The sequence below is a fragment of the Nematostella vectensis genome, chromosome 11 (genome assembly GCF_932526225.1).
Source record: "Nematostella vectensis chromosome 11, jaNemVect1.1, whole genome shotgun sequence".
Lineage (NCBI taxonomy): Eukaryota > Metazoa > Cnidaria > Anthozoa > Actiniaria > Edwardsiidae > Nematostella > Nematostella vectensis.
The window spans coordinates 15,742,288-15,757,926 of record NC_064044.1 but is presented as its reverse complement, the minus strand read 5'-3'; the positions used below and the strand labels follow the sequence as shown (position 1 = coordinate 15,757,926).

General features: G+C 42.1%; 1 protein-coding gene and 1 long non-coding RNA gene across 3 annotated transcripts; one reads left to right on the top strand and one right to left on the bottom strand.

The window, feature by feature from the left end:
* Positions 1-8,675: 8,675 nt before the first annotated feature.
* On the top strand, positions 8,676-13,571 carry LOC5502461 (peptidyl-prolyl cis-trans isomerase). Its single transcript, XM_001623589.3, has 5 exons — positions 8,676-8,838; positions 8,961-8,991; positions 9,368-9,456; positions 10,913-11,009; positions 13,195-13,571. The coding sequence occupies exons 1-5, from the start codon at positions 8,773-8,775 to the stop codon at positions 13,401-13,403; spliced, it is 492 nt and encodes a 163-aa protein (XP_001623639.1). The 5' UTR covers positions 8,676-8,772; the 3' UTR covers positions 13,404-13,571.
* Positions 11,131-15,510, bottom strand: LOC116609903. Of its 2 annotated transcripts, XR_007314229.1 has the most exons (4): positions 15,496-15,510; positions 14,311-14,617; positions 13,170-13,862; positions 11,131-11,582 (listed from the first exon to the last, which is right to left on the bottom strand). It is a non-coding gene; the product is annotated as an uncharacterized LOC116609903 (long non-coding RNA). The 2 variants fall into 2 exon arrangements; XR_004293187.2 differs by lacking the exon at positions 14,311-14,617.
* Positions 15,511-15,639: the final 129 nt, after the last annotated feature.

The following is a 15,639-nucleotide window of genomic DNA, read 5'->3' as shown; positions in this document are numbered from 1 at the left end:
TCATCTAATCCCAAGCCCAACAATCCAGCATTTAATCCCAAGCCCAACAATCCAGCATCTAATCCCAAGCCCAACAATCCAGCATCTAATCCCAAGCCCAACAATCCAGCATCTAATCCCAAGCCCAACAATCCATCATCTAATCCCAAGCCCAACAATCCATCATCTAATCCCAAGCCCAACAATCCATCATCTAATCCCAAGCCCAACAATCCATCATCTAATCCCAAGCCCAACAGTCCAGCATCTAATCCCAAGCCCAACAATCCATCATCTAATCCCAAGCCCAACAATCCATCATCTAATCCCAAGCCCAACAATCCATCATCTAATCCCAAGTCCAACAGTCCAGCATCTAATCCCAAGTCCAACAATCCATCATCTAATCCCAAGCCCAACAATCCAGCATCTAATCCCAAGCCCAACAATCCATCATCTAATCCCAAGCCCAACAATCCATCATCTAATCCCAAGCCCAACAATCCATCATCTAATCCCAAGTCCAACAATCCAGCATCTAATCCCAAGCCCAACAATCCATCATCTAGTCCCAAGCCCAACAATCCAGCATCTAATCCCAAGCCCAACAATCCAGCATCTAATCCCAAGCCCAACAATCCAGCATCTAATCCCAAGCCCAACAATCCAGCATCTAATCCCAAGCCCAACAATCCAGCATCTAATCCCAAGCCCAACAATCCAGCATCTAATCCCAAGCCCAACAATCCAGCATCTAATCCCAAGCCCAACAATCCAGCATCTAATCCCAAGCCCAACAATCCATCATCTAATCCCAAGCCCAACAATCCATCATCTAATCCCAAGCCCAACAATCCAGCATCTAATCCCAAGCCCAACAATCCATCATCTAATCCCAAGCCCAACAATCCATCATCTAATCCCAAGCCCAACAATCCAGCATCTAATCCCAAGCCCAACAATCCATCATCTAATCCCAAGTCCAACAATCCAGCATTTAATCCCAAGTCCAACAATCCAGCATTTAATCCCAAGCCCAACAATCCAGCATCTAATCCCAAGCCCAACAATCCAGCATCTAATCCCAAGCCCAACAATCCATCATCTAATCCCAAGCCCAACAATCCATCATCTAATCCCAAGCCCAACAATCCAGCATCTAATCCCAAGCCCAACAATCCATCATCTAATCCCAAGCCCAACAATCCAGCATCTAATCCCAAGCCCAACAATCCAGCATCTAATCCCAAGCCCAACAATCCATCATCTAATCCCAAGCCCAACAATCCAGCATTTAATCCCAAGCCCAACAATCCAGCATCTAATCCCAAGCCCAACAATCCAGCATCTAATCCCAAGCCCAACAATCCATCATCTAATCCCAAGCCCAACAATCCATCATCTAATCCCAAGCCCAACAATCCATCATCTAATCCCAAGCCCAACAATCCAGCATCTAATCCCAAGCCCAACAATCCATCATCTAATCCCAAGCCCAACAATCCAGCATCTAATCCCAAGCCCAACAATCCATCATCTAATCCCAAGTCCAACAATCCATCATCTAATCCCAAGCCCAACAATCCATCATCTAATCCCAGGCCCAACAATCCATCATCTAATCCCAAGCCCAACAATCCATCATCTAATCCCAAGTCCAACAATCCATCATCTAATCCCAAGCCCAACAATCCATCATCTAATCCCAAGCCCAACAATCCAGCATCTAATCCCAAGCCCAACAATCCATCATCTGATCCCAAGCCCAACAATCCATCATCTAATCCCAAGCCCAACAATCCAGCATCTAATCCCAAGTCCAACAATCCATCATCTAATCCCAAGCCCAACAATCCATCATCTAATCCCAAGCCCAACAATCCATCATCTAATCCCAAGCCCAACAATCCATCATCTAATCCCAAGCCCAACAATCCATCATCTAATCCCAAGCCCAACAATCCATCATCTAATCCAAAGCCCAACAATCCATCATCTAATCCCAAGCCCAACAATCCATCATCTAATCCCAAGCCCAACAATCCAGCATCTAATCCCAAGCCCAACAATCCAGCATCTAATCCCAAGCCCAACAATCCAGCATCTAATCCCAAGCCCAACAATCCATCATCTAATCCCAAGCCCAACAATCCATCATCTAATCCAAAGCCCAACAATCCATCATCTAATCCCAAGCCCAACAATCCATCATCTAATCCCAAGCCCAACAATCCATCATCTAATTCCAAGCCCAACAATCCAGCATCTAATCCCAAGCCCAACAATCCAGCATCTAATCCCAAGTCCAACAATCCAGCATCTAATCCCAAGCCCAACAATCCATCATCTAATCCCAAGCCCAACAATCCATCATCTAATCCCAAGCCCAACAATCCATCATCTAATCCCAAGCCCAACAATCCATCATCTAATCCCAAGCCCAACAATCCATCATCTAATCCCAAGCCCAACAATCCATCATCTAATCCCAAGCCCAACAATCCAGCATCTAATCCCAAGCCCAACAATCCATCATCTAATCCCAAGCCCAACAATCCAGCATTTAATCCCAAGCCCAACAATCCAGCATCTAATCCCAAGCCCAACAATCCAGCATCTAATCCCAAGTCCAACAATCCATCATCAAATCCCAAGCCCAACAATCCAGCATCTAATCCCAAGCCCAACAATCCATCATCTAATCCCAAGCCCAACAATCCATCATCTAATCCCAAGTCCAACAATCCAGCATCTAATCCCAAGCCCAACAATCCATCATCTAATCCCAAGCCCAACAATCCAGCATCTAATCCCAAGCCCAACAATCCAGCATTTAATCCCAAGTCCAACAATCCAGCATCTAATCCCAAGTCCAACAATCCAGCATCTAATCCCAAGCCCAACAATCCAGCATCTAATCCCAAGCCCAACAATCCAGCATTTAATCCCAAGCCCAACAATCCATCATCTAATCCCAAGCCCAACAATCCAGCATCTAATCCCAAGTCCAACAATCCATCATCTAATCCCAAGCCCAACAATCCATCATCTAATCCCAAGCCCAACAATCCAGCATCTAATCCCAAGCCCAACAATCCATCATCTGATCCCAAGCCCAACAATCCATCATCTAATCCCAAGCCCAACAATCCAGCATCTAATCCCAAGTCCAACAATCCATCATCTAATCCCAAGCCCAACAATCCATCATCTAATCCCAAGCCCAACAATCCATCATCTAATCCCAAGCCCAACAATCCATCATCTAATCCCAAGCCCAACAATCCATCATCTAATCCCAAGCCCAACAATCCATCATCTAATCCAAAGCCCAACAATCCATCATCTAATCCCAAGCCCAACAATCCATCATCTAATCCCAAGCCCAACAATCCAGCATCTAATCCCAAGCCCAACAATCCAGCATCTAATCCCAAGCCCAACAATCCATCATCTAATCCCAAGCCCAACAATCCAGCATCTAATCCCAAGCCCAACAATCCAGCATCTAATCCCAAGCCCAACAATCCATCATCTAATCCCAAGCCCAACAATCCAGCATCTAATCCCAAGCCCAACAATCCAGCATCTAATCCCAAGCCCAACAATCCATCATCTAATCCCAAGCCCAACAATCCATCATCTAATCCCAAGCCCAACAATCCATCATCTAATCCCAAGTCCAACAATCCAGCATCTAATCCCAAGCCCAACAATCCATCATCTAATCCCAAGCCCAACAATCCAGCATCTAATCCCAAGCCCAACAATCCAGCATTTAATCCCAAGTCCAACAATCCAGCATCTAATCCCAAGCCCAACAATCCATCATCTAATCCCAAGCCCAACAATCCATCATCTAATCCCAAGCCCAACAATCCAGCATCTAATCCCAACCCAACAATCCATCATCTAATCCCAAGCCCAACAATCCAGCATCTAATCCCAAGCCCAACAATCCAGCATCTAATCCCAAGCCCAACAATCCATCATCTAATCCCAAGTCCAACAATCCAGCATTTAATCCCAAGTCCAACAATCCAGCATTTAATCCCAAGCCCAACAATCCAGCATTTAATCCCAAGCCCAACAATCCAGCATTTAATCCCAAGCCCAACAATCCAGCATCTAATCCCAAGCCCAACAATCCAGCATCTAATCCCAAGCCCAACAATCCATCATCTAATCCCAAGCCCAACAATCCATCATCTAATCCCAAGCCCAACAATCCATCATCTAATCCCAAGCCCAACAATCCAGCATCTAATCCCAAGCCCAACAATCCATCATCTAATCCCAAGCCCAACAATCCAGCATTTAATCCCAAGCCCAACAATCCAGCATCTAATCCCAAGCCCAACAATCCAGCATCTAATCCCAAGCCCAACAATCCATCATCTAATCCCAAGCCCAACAATCCATCATCTAATCCCAAGCCCAACAATCCATCATCTAATCCCAAGCCCAACAATCCAGCATCTAATCCCAAGCCCAACAATCCAGCATCTAATCCCAAGCCCAACAATCCAGCATCTAATCCCAAGCCCAACAATCCATCATCTAATCCCAAGCCCAACAATCCATCATCTAATCCCAAGTCCAACAATCCATCATCTAATCCCAAGCCCAACAATCCATCATCTAATCCCAAGCCCAACAATCCATCATCTAATCCCAAGCCCAACAATCCATCATCTAATCCCAAGCCCAACAATCCATCATCTAATCCCAAGTCCAACAGTCCAGCATCTAATCCCAAGTCCAACAATCCATCATCTAATCCCAAGCCCAACAATCCAGCATCTAATCCCAAGCCCAACAATCCATCATCTAATCCCAAGCCCAACAATCCATCATCTAATCCCAAGCCCAACAATCCATCATCTAATCCCAAGTCCAACAATCCAGCATCTAATCCCAAGCCCAACAATCCATCATCTAATCCTAAGCCCAACAATCCAGCATCTAATCCCAAGCCCAACAATCCAGCATTTAATCCCAAGTCCAACAATCCAGCATCTAATCCCAAGTCCAACAATCCAGCATCTAATCCCAAGCCCAACAATCCAGCATCTAATCCCAAGCCCAACAATCCAGCATTTAATCCCAAGCCCAACAATCCATCATCTAATCCCAAGCCCAACAATCCATCATCTAATCCCAAGTCCAACAGTCCAGCATCTAATCCCAAGTCCAACAATCCATCATCTGATCCCAAGCCCAACAATCCAGCATCTAATCCCAAGCCCAACAATCCATCATCTAATCCCAAGCCCAACAATCCATCATCTAATCCCAAGCCCAACAATCCAGCATCTAATCCCAACCCAACAATCCATCATCTAATCCCAAGCCCAACAATCCAGCATCTAATCCCAAGCCCAACAATCCAGCATCTAATCCCAAGCCCAACAATCCATCATCTAATCCCAAGTCCAACAATCCAGCATTTAATCCCAAGTCCAACAATCCAGCATTTAATCCCAAGCCCAACAATCCAGCATTTAATCCCAAGCCCAACAATCCAGCATTTAATCCCAAGCCCAACAATCCAGCATCTAATCCCAAGCCCAACAATCCAGCATCTAATCCCAAGCCCAACAATCCATCATCTAATCCCAAGCCCAACAATCCATCATCTAATCCCAAGCCCAACAATCCATCATCTAATCCCAAGCCCAACAATCCAGCATCTAATCCCAAGCCCAACAATCCATCATCTAATCCCAAGCCCAACAATCCAGCATTTAATCCCAAGCCCAACAATCCAGCATCTAATCCCAAGCCCAACAATCCAGCATCTAATCCCAAGCCCAACAATCCATCATCTAATCCCAAGCCCAACAATCCATCATCTAATCCCAAGCCCAACAATCCAGCATCTAATCCCAAGCCCAACAATCCAGCATCTAATCCCAAGCCCAACAATCCAGCATCTAATCCCAAGCCCAACAATCCATCATCTAATCCCAAGCCCAACAATCCATCATCTAATCCCAAGTCCAACAATCCATCATCTAATCCCAAGCCCAACAATCCATCATCTAATCCCAAGCCCAACAATCCATCATCTAATCCCAAGCCCAACAATCCATCATCTAATCCCAAGCCCAACAATCCAGCATCTAATCCCAAGCCCAACAATCCATCATCTAATCCCAAGCCCAACAATCCATCATCTAATCCCAAGCCCAACAATCCAGCATCTAATCCCAAGCCCAACAATCCATCATCTAATCCCAAGCCCAACAATCCATCATCTAATCCCAAGCCCAACAATCCAGCATCTAATCCCAAGCCCAACAATCCATCATCTAATCCCAAGTCCAACAATCCAGCATTTAATCCCAAGTCCAACAATCCAGCATTTAATCCCAAGCCCAACAATCCAGCATTTAATCCCAAGCCCAACAATCCAGCATCTAATCCCAAGCCCAACAATCCAGCATCTAATCCCAAGCCCAACAATCCATCATCTAATCCCAAGCCCAACAATCCATCATCTAATCCCAAGCCCAACAATCCAGCATCTAATCCCAAGCCCAACAATCCATCATCTAATCCCAAGCCCAACAATCCAGCATCTAATCCCAAGCCCAACAATCCATCATCTAATCCCAAGCCCAACAATCCAGCATCTAATCCCAAGCCCAACAATCCATCATCTAATCCCAAGCCCAACAATCCATCATCTAATCCCAGGCCCAACAATCCATCATCTAATCCCAAGCCCAACAATCCATCATCTAATCCCAAGCCCAACAATCCAGCATCTAATCCCAAGCCCAACAATCCATCATCTAATCCCAAGCCCAACAATCCATCATCTAATCCCAAGCCCAACAATCCATCATCTAATCCCAAGCCCAACAATCCATCATCTAATCCCAAGTCCAACAGTCCAGCATCTAATCCCAAGTCCAACAGTCCAGCATCTAATCCCAAGCCCAACAATCCATCATCTAATCCCAAGCCCAACAATCCATCATCTAATCCCAAGCCCAACAATCCATCATCTAATCCCAAGTCCAACAGTCCATCATCTAATCCCAAGCCCAACAATCCATCATCTAATCCCAAGCCCAACAATCCATCATCTAATCCCAAGTCCAACAGTCCATCATCTAATCCCAAGCCCAACAATCCAGGAACATATTTAAACAGAAAAAGCTGCAGTGAAAGCCAGCAGATTCACCATCTACCTCAGCAAGCAAAAAGAGAAAAGTTCCCTGAAAGACATGGGAAAGCTGGAAATAAGAAGAATCCAACTGGTGTGAAGGCTGGCATCAAGGAGGTTCTTCTACATGTCGAGTTAGTTGTGATGACGACCAAGGGGAGAAGGGTAATCAGGGGGATGATCAAAATGAAGATGGGGGGCTGAATGACGAAACAAGCAACAAAAAGGATGATATACAAATACTGAAGGTTACAAAAGGAACTGGACAAATAAAAAAAACATAAAAACAGGAAAATGGATAAACAAGAGGAAAGTGCAATTACAAATAGAAAAATGCTGACAGATGTATCTATCAATGTTTCTCAAAACATGCTGCATGAGCTGTTCCCACTATGTAAAGGCCTAGAAGATACAACGCTTGGTACAACTCTTCAATTCTCTGTGTGCCGTGAAGAATTTGCACAGATTCTCCACACAGGACAGTGCCACTGGGTGGCAGTTTCTAATATTGGGTGTACAGAAGGTGAAATAAATGTCTATGACAGTCTCAACTCAGGAACTGTAACCAGCTTTACACTCAAACAGATATTTGCCATTGTACACAAGCAGGAACCAGAGATTATTATTAATATTAAGCCTGTCCAACAACAAAATGATGGCACTGACTGTGGGGTGTTTGCCATAGCTTTTGTAACATCTATACTCAATGGGCAAGACCCTTCAACAGCTAGTTACAATAGCAAGCGACTACGCCCTCATCTTCTAAGTTGTATCAAGAATGGTCGTCTGTCTCCTTTCCCAGAAGCCCCTGACCTAGCAAGAGTACAAAGGTGCAAGGATGCAAGAGTGGTGGGGACTGTGCACCAGGGAAGAGGGGTGGTACTCAGGGACATGCCACTGGAGAATTAATATCCAGCAGCTGTCTTTTTCTTTTTATACAAACGTTAGCTCTGATTTACTTATTAATGACTGTATGAAGCCAAAGTATCTTACCTTTGAATGTAGTTTAATATAAATGCTCCAATCCTTTAGAAATAGTTCAGCATTCTGCAGATAAACCTCACCCGATGATGGCATAACATCGGCTGAGGTGACACAGAGATCACGCGAAGACCCTACTTTCGTTGTAAATAGCCCAAGACTCAAGTCATATCTAACAACCTGAAATAACTATGTCGAATAAATCAAATAGTTCATTTTTGGACCATCGTGATGGTGAATTGTATTATATTTTGGTCGTAGAAACTTCCTTGGCCTCTGATAGAAACAAACTCGGCAGCCATATTGATTTTTCGATGACGACATGACGTCATTCAAATGTTCGGGTTTCGGAAATTGTTCGGATTACCTCACCCGATGTTATGTCGACCAGCACACCACCATATAAAGTCAGCCTATCTATCCGGTTATACTATTAGCTGAGATTTATCTAAAAAACCAATCAGAAAGTCTGTTATAAAGAAATATGCGGGGTGTCCCTGAGGAGTGTCAGGGGCTATCACATATAAACCCCACATGGTTCTCGGTCGTTCTCTGCAATTTGACAATCTCGATTTTTCTATTCCTTCATCGTGGCACGAATAATCTACTCTTTTGCGCGCCGATTTTCCACAAAGATGCCTAAAACGACATATTTCGACATTGAGATCGGAGGCGCACCTGCCGGTAGAATTGTTATGGAGGTAGAGTCGCAAAGCGTGTATTATACAAGCTTAATTTTTTTCGCACTTATCGAACTATTCCCTTATGCGTACATACAGCATGCTTGCTAACCCTTTGCAAATTTTCCTCGATTTTTTTTCAGCTTAGAGATGATGTCGTCCCAAAAACAGCCGGTAAGTGGAGTTTACTACACCGAATACCCAATCAGAAAACAATTGAAGGACAAACAGTTGAATTTCGCACAGAATTGATCATTCATTTGATCTAAGCGTGCTCTTTGATACGGGCGGCGTATTCTTTCGCTTCTGTACATGTTGCGAGATTTTACGAATTTTAAAACTCGGCACTTTTGTATTTTATATTCTAAGTTTTCTTAGTATTATATTTGCCTTTGCTTGCTGTTTACCTAATTCTATATACGCTTTAACGACGTTTTATATATTTGCCTTTTTTGGATATAGATGTGCCTGAGTACTTCATGTAAAATGTTCTTCTCTTGTAGCGGCCAGGGATGACCTGTGTTCGTGATTCAATGCCTTTTATTTTTAGAGAACTTCCGTGCTCTTTGCACCGGGGAGAAAGGCTTTGGTTACAAGGGGAGCTCTTTCCACCGCGTCATTCCAGGTTTTATGTGCCAGGTACCGTCTGTGTGTGTGTATAATGAATTAGTCATTTGAAACCCCCACCCCCATGGCCCCAGGGAAGGTTGGGGGATAAGATTTTGACGCTGTACAAAACAGAGAAAAAAACCACCTGTGGACAAAACTGCAGTCAAATGTCCCCCCTACCCCTCAGGATGCAAACTATAGGCAACTACCCGACAGCAAGTCATCTGAAATAAGCCTTTATCCTTTAAAGCCAGTACACTTCAGCAAGTATATTTCTACTAATAACTATGGAGATAACAGTTACCAAAAAATGAAAAAAAAATAATTGATATTCATTTTTGCACGTTCCGCCATGCAGCTTCATCTCTGCATCTTGCAACATGCTGACATATGGAATTGCTTGCTACAGAAGTGAAAGAGTCTTAAACCATACTTTTGTAAAGTATATTTGTCCCCAAGCCCCCATGGTGGGGACAAGTCTAAGAGTAAAAAAAACTGTCAATTCCCACACCCCCTCAGGACAGATTCGGGACCATTGGGGTGAGGGTTTTATTAGCTATTTGATGATAGAAATTATATTCGCTGGTACCTTGCAAGGGTTGGTGGGTATTATCTGTCCATCTCTTCATCCCTGTCTTTCTCTTTGCAATGACCCATTCATTCATGGCTACCATATTTACCATTGTATAAGACTTACCTGCTTAAAAGACACACCAAGAGTTTTGAGCAATGGTAAAAAGGTCAATATGTGCGCTACAGCAATTCCAGAAAGAAATGCAGTAAAAAGCAAATTTGCCAAGGGTTAATAAATGGTTCAATAGAACTAAAACCAAAGTGTTTCCATGAAGAAGAAAATGCTGGGACTGTCTTTTATCTTTGGCATCGTATTACGTCTTATGTCTCATGTCTTACGTTTAAAAATCACCATCAGCTTCACGTTCGATCTATCCAAATTATAAAAAAATTAGTCGAACAAATACCTTAACTGCAGTTTTCACTCTTTTGCACTCTTACCAACATTTCCCTACTGCTAAACCGCCTTTAGGTTTCCGTCATCTTAAACTGTCATTTTCATTGGCCAGCACTAAAGTGGTTTCAAATCACGCCACCTCTCCTTAGTTTGAATGATGTAAGCCAGCAAGTGGTTCATCTGCTTCAAGTGGTTGAGGAGAGTCCACAGAATAATGAAAACGGCTTAGTGTAATGTACTATATGAACATTATATGTACATTACATAAATTGGTACGGATCAGCAGTGTCCATGGAAACCCAGCTCTAAAGAATTTGCACATTCAAGACTCAATGTTGTGTAATGTCAGGCCCGTAGCCAGGATTTTGAGGGGGGGGGGGAGCTGACCATTTTCTCTTAGGCGGCTTGTCCTAGCTCGTGGTGGTGGAGCGGACCTTACAGTCAAGTGGGGGGTTCTTTCAAACCTTGCTACGGGCCTGGATGTTCATGTGGGGTTGTCGCTGTGTATGTTTTCAGGGAGGGGATTTCACCCGTGGTGACGGAACAGGAGGAAAGTCCATCTATGGTGCAAAGTTTGCTGATGAGAACTTCAATTTGAAGCATACCGGCCCAGGTAAGTATTTAGTAATGTTATGGAATACAGCATGCATCGTTTTCCTGCCTGTAAAAATAAATAATGCCAGTAAGGACAGCTGGAGAACAATGCTGTACTGTCACTACTCAATAGTCACTCATGCAATCAGTCTTTTTACTGATGAGCCGATTCAGGATTATATATTGCTTCAGTGGCCAGCAATGACAAACAACCTAGGCACATTGAGGAAACTGTACATGGAAATACATGTAAATCAAACTGGCATGATTCTTGTTATAGTGCAATGCATGCTACAATGTCCAACAATACAAAGTTAAAAAAAATCCTCATTGGTTTAATTGGTTTACATCGCATAAGGTTGGCCTGCTAGCATGCATCAGAATGTTAAAATGAGGCAATTCAGCATGAGCAATTTACAGCAGAATTTCTCTTATAGCAAAATGATAGGTGCATAGGTAGTCTGCTTAGCAGCCAATTTCAGTGTCACGCACACCTTCCCCACAAGCGGCTGCTGTAAAACAACCAAATTCCTTTCCCATTGTTTCCATTTGAAAATGCAATGAGCCAATCAGAGTGTAGAGATTGTTTAACCTAGACAAAAAAAGAAGTCGGAATTAGATGAGCGTAAGGTCAATATGTCGGCGTTTGTGGGAAACCAGCCCTAGTATCTTTGGAGCACACTTCGAAATAAACTCTGTATTTGTTGAATCTCTTTGTAAATCATGGAATAATCATGAGGTGAAAACCCTGAGGAAAACAAAAACACGAGAACTGTTATGCTAAACACGAGTAACCAGATAACAGCAAGGGAGGTTGTTCTGCGCTCAAAGTTTATGTAAGAAATTTTGTGAATATATATTTGCCGTGTTGAATGCTACAAGTTCCTTCCTAGATTCGCAAATTGTTCTTAAAAACGTGAACGAACCAAGAAGCAGGACAATTGATCTGATCTTAGAAGCTTACCAAAGGAACAACATAACAATGAGTACTGCTCTCAATCGAATAAGCTAATTATAAAGCTTGGAAAATGAAGAATTGTTCAAAGCCTGTCAGTAAATTACCAAAAAATATTTAACAAATATTTTCTGATGGTTGTTTAAAGAAGAAATTAGATGCTGTATCGCCCATAAATGTAATAAACAGTCAACCATAAATGTAAGAACACGTCGCACATAAATGTTATAAACCACGTTAACCATTAATGTAAGAACATGTCGCCCATAAATGTTATAGCTTATAATTTCGACTCATGACTGGAAAGTCGCAGTAATTGAGATTCGCGCACAATAAAATACGGGCTTAGAAAATGTGGTTTCTCTGGTACACTGTCAAACTGTCAATTTTGTTTTCTATTTAGTATCGCGGGAACAATGCTGTTTTAATTAGCTGATAGATCCTGTATGTCTACCGACAATAAAGCCGATTAGCTGAAATGTGCTTTATTACAAAATACATTACGGGCGAATAGGGCCACCCGCATGCGATAATTTGAAAGATAAACTTTTCACTCATTGTTCTTAAATGTCGGTTCGGAGTTCTAAGACATTGATTTCTTATATATAATTAACATATATTTTGTTATTATTTCCGTTTATAAGGTTTTCTTTGTTCTGGGCTCTTGCGTTTTCCTCTAGGTGTTCGGTATTCGGTTTCCGGTCCTTTTCACCTTTGACACCTACATGACATCTGCCAAGTTATGCCGCCTTATGTTTCTATGATGAGATAAAAGTATTGCCGTTTTTAGCGAGGTCATCGATGTCGTCATGTTCAGTTGACATATTGTTGCACCCCCTAGACACCTTCATGACATCTGCCAAGTTTGGTTGTCTAATTTTGTTTCTGAGTCAAAATTATAAGTTATAACATTTATGGGCGACGTGTTCTTACATTTATGGTTGACTGTTTATTACATTTATGGGCAATGTGTTCTTACATTAATGGTTGTTATAACATTTATGGGCGACCTGATATTACATTTATGGTTGTTATAACATTTATGGGCGACCTGATATTACATTTATGGTTGTTATAACATTTATGGGCGACCTGATATTACATTTATGGTTGTTATAACATTTATGGGTGACGTGTTATTACATTTATGGTTGTTATAACATTTATGGGTGTTATTACATTTATGGGTGATACAGATGCGACATACTTTCTGGATATACTCACACTAAATTTTAATTTTCTTCTTCAGGTATCCTTTCCATGGCTAATGCTGGCCCCGGCACCAATGGCTCCCAGTTCTTTCTTTGCACAGCAAAGACATCATGGCTAGATGGCAAGCATGTTGTATTTGGATCTGTTAAAGATGGAATGGATGTTGTGAAAAAGATTGAGAAGGTTGGGAGTGACAGTGGCAAGACCAGTAAAAAGGTTGTTATTGCTGACTCTGGTGAATTGTAGTTGCAGTGTTACTTCCATTTTTGATAACCTTCAACTTTTTTCAAGACCTACATCAATAGAGTTTTAGAGCTTACTTAAACACCATTACCGATATGTTGTAAAAGCTATTTTATTCGCCTGGTACTGTTAAACTGTCCTCTCAAACATAATAAAGAAAAAAAGAATGAATTGGTTATGTTCTACTTGATTTAGAGCTTTTCTTTCCACCTACTACCTAGCAGGCCTATAATTATTGGGGGGCATGATACAAAAGCATTAATAAAACAAGGGACAAAGCCACACTTCTACTGGTCAATTCCTTCTAATTTTTTGAAAATATTGGCAGTGGCACATGCCCCCAGCCTCACATTAGTTATTCCATCTCAATTGAGCTTGAATTAAGGAAAAGGTAAATGACGAAGTAGGATAACTGATGTTATCTTAAATACCTTCATTTGAAATGGAGTGGTTTTCAAAACCCTGTGCAACAAAATGATGTTGTTAAAATGTAATAGTCAAGCCAGAACAAAAGAGAACAAAGACATTACAGTGTATTAGTACTAAATAGTATTTCACCGGTTTTTTGAAAACCACTATGCATCTACTGGAATCTTGCTGTTGGCAACTATTATGAAGGCACAATGCTGTAGTTGGGTCCTGACAGCTGGCCTCAAACATTAGCAATTTCCATTTTCTCATGATTAAACTCTATTGTAAGGTAAAAAAAAAACTTGCAAACATTACCAACATTGCTAGCAAGGCAGTTTTACGACAGTAAGGGACTTGTGCTAACAGTAGTTCACGGGTTAATGAAAATCACTCTACCCAATATTTTGCCATTTTTTAAAATAACAAAAATTTCCCAGACTACAACATTGAAAGGGAGAGTGGCTCCAAGGCAAGGGGGTGGGGTACAAAAGATTTTGACCTGAACACTGGAAAGCAGCACCAATAATGCTGTCTGATATGTTACTGTTAAACATCCTTTCGTAGCCAGTGTATTGCAGGCATTTGATGCTGTTGTCACGTGGCTTGATGCTGTTGTCACGTGGCTACAGAATGCAGCTTGGTCTTCCAACAGACGCTAAACGTAACCAAGCCTCCGGATATCATTTTCTGTTTGCCACAGGAATCCCAAAATCCCTTTTCTTGAAAACTAGCTCTTGGCTGTATGTAGGTGATTTAGTAATTTAGTTTTGTAGGTGAATTTATCCAAATCTTGCACTTCTAAGCCCCTAAGATAAAATTAAACTGATTTGATTTTGATTTATGATTTATAAGGCTTCTACCACTATTACACATATGAAATAGCGGTAAGGTTGACACAACAGAGCACGGCTCCAACTCAAGTGTAACCTCGGTTAGTAAGCACTGTCACTGGGGGTGGTCACTGCCAGAGGGTTTATTGCGTCCCCAGTGGTTCTTTTACGTCCCTTCGGTTCAGGTTTAGTGTAGTACAGCTTGAAGAGACGGGACCTCCGGTTTAGTGTCCTTATCCGAGAAGACTGGAAACACGGGAGAATAACATCAACTCACTTGTGACAAATTCGATTCAAGCCAGGAACCCGGAAAAATCCCCAGTTTGAGCCAGGATTCGAACCTGGGCCACAGCGGTGAGAGGCCGACGCGCTAACACACTAGGCCACCCGTGCTTCCACTGAGGTCTGGTAAAAATATAGAACTCGCGGTTGTTTATGGTCAGACCCTATACGTACCATTATAGCTAGACATAATGACGCTCCTAAAAACTCTACTAATCTAATAAATCTACTAATTTGACTGCAATTGTTTGTAATATGATCTCAAACTTCAAGAGTGAAATTGTCACGATCCGTGAAATATTAAAGCTGAAAAGAAAGGCTCGTAAAAAGGCTTATTGTGCCAACCCAATCAACCCTCCCCCACTCTCACAATGCAATTACGGCTCGGCAAAGGTTATAATTAAAACGTATGGAAAAACAAAAGGTTTTTAGCCTTTTTCTTCTCTTTACAATATGTTTTCTTTTATAAAGAAACGAAATTTCTTTATATGGCAAGGCAAAATACCCAATAAAACTAAGAACCACCTTCCGCCCAAAAAATGAATAAATACCTCCACCATGCTAAAATATACCTTTACAATGCAACAAGTCAATTGCAATTTGAAAACGGCGTAACCGCACAACGTTGTGAGTACGTCCCCATTCTCCACATAAGAGAATTTTGTTCGCGAGGCAGAAGAAACCACCAGTTGTTGTATTTGCGTTTATGGGTTTCC

Excerpts from the sequence above, each read along its gene's own strand:
- LOC5502461 (XM_001623589.3), top strand. The coding sequence starts at position 8,773 with ATGCCTAAAACGACATATTTCGACATTGAGATCGGAGGCGCACCTGCC. Across the intron at positions 8,992-9,367 it reads TGTCGTCCCAAAAACAGCCG|AGAACTTCCGTGCTCTTTGC; the intron begins GTAAGTGGAGTT and ends TTTTATTTTTAG. Across the intron at positions 11,010-13,194 it reads TTTGAAGCATACCGGCCCAG|GTATCCTTTCCATGGCTAAT; the intron begins GTAAGTATTTAG and ends TTTCTTCTTCAG.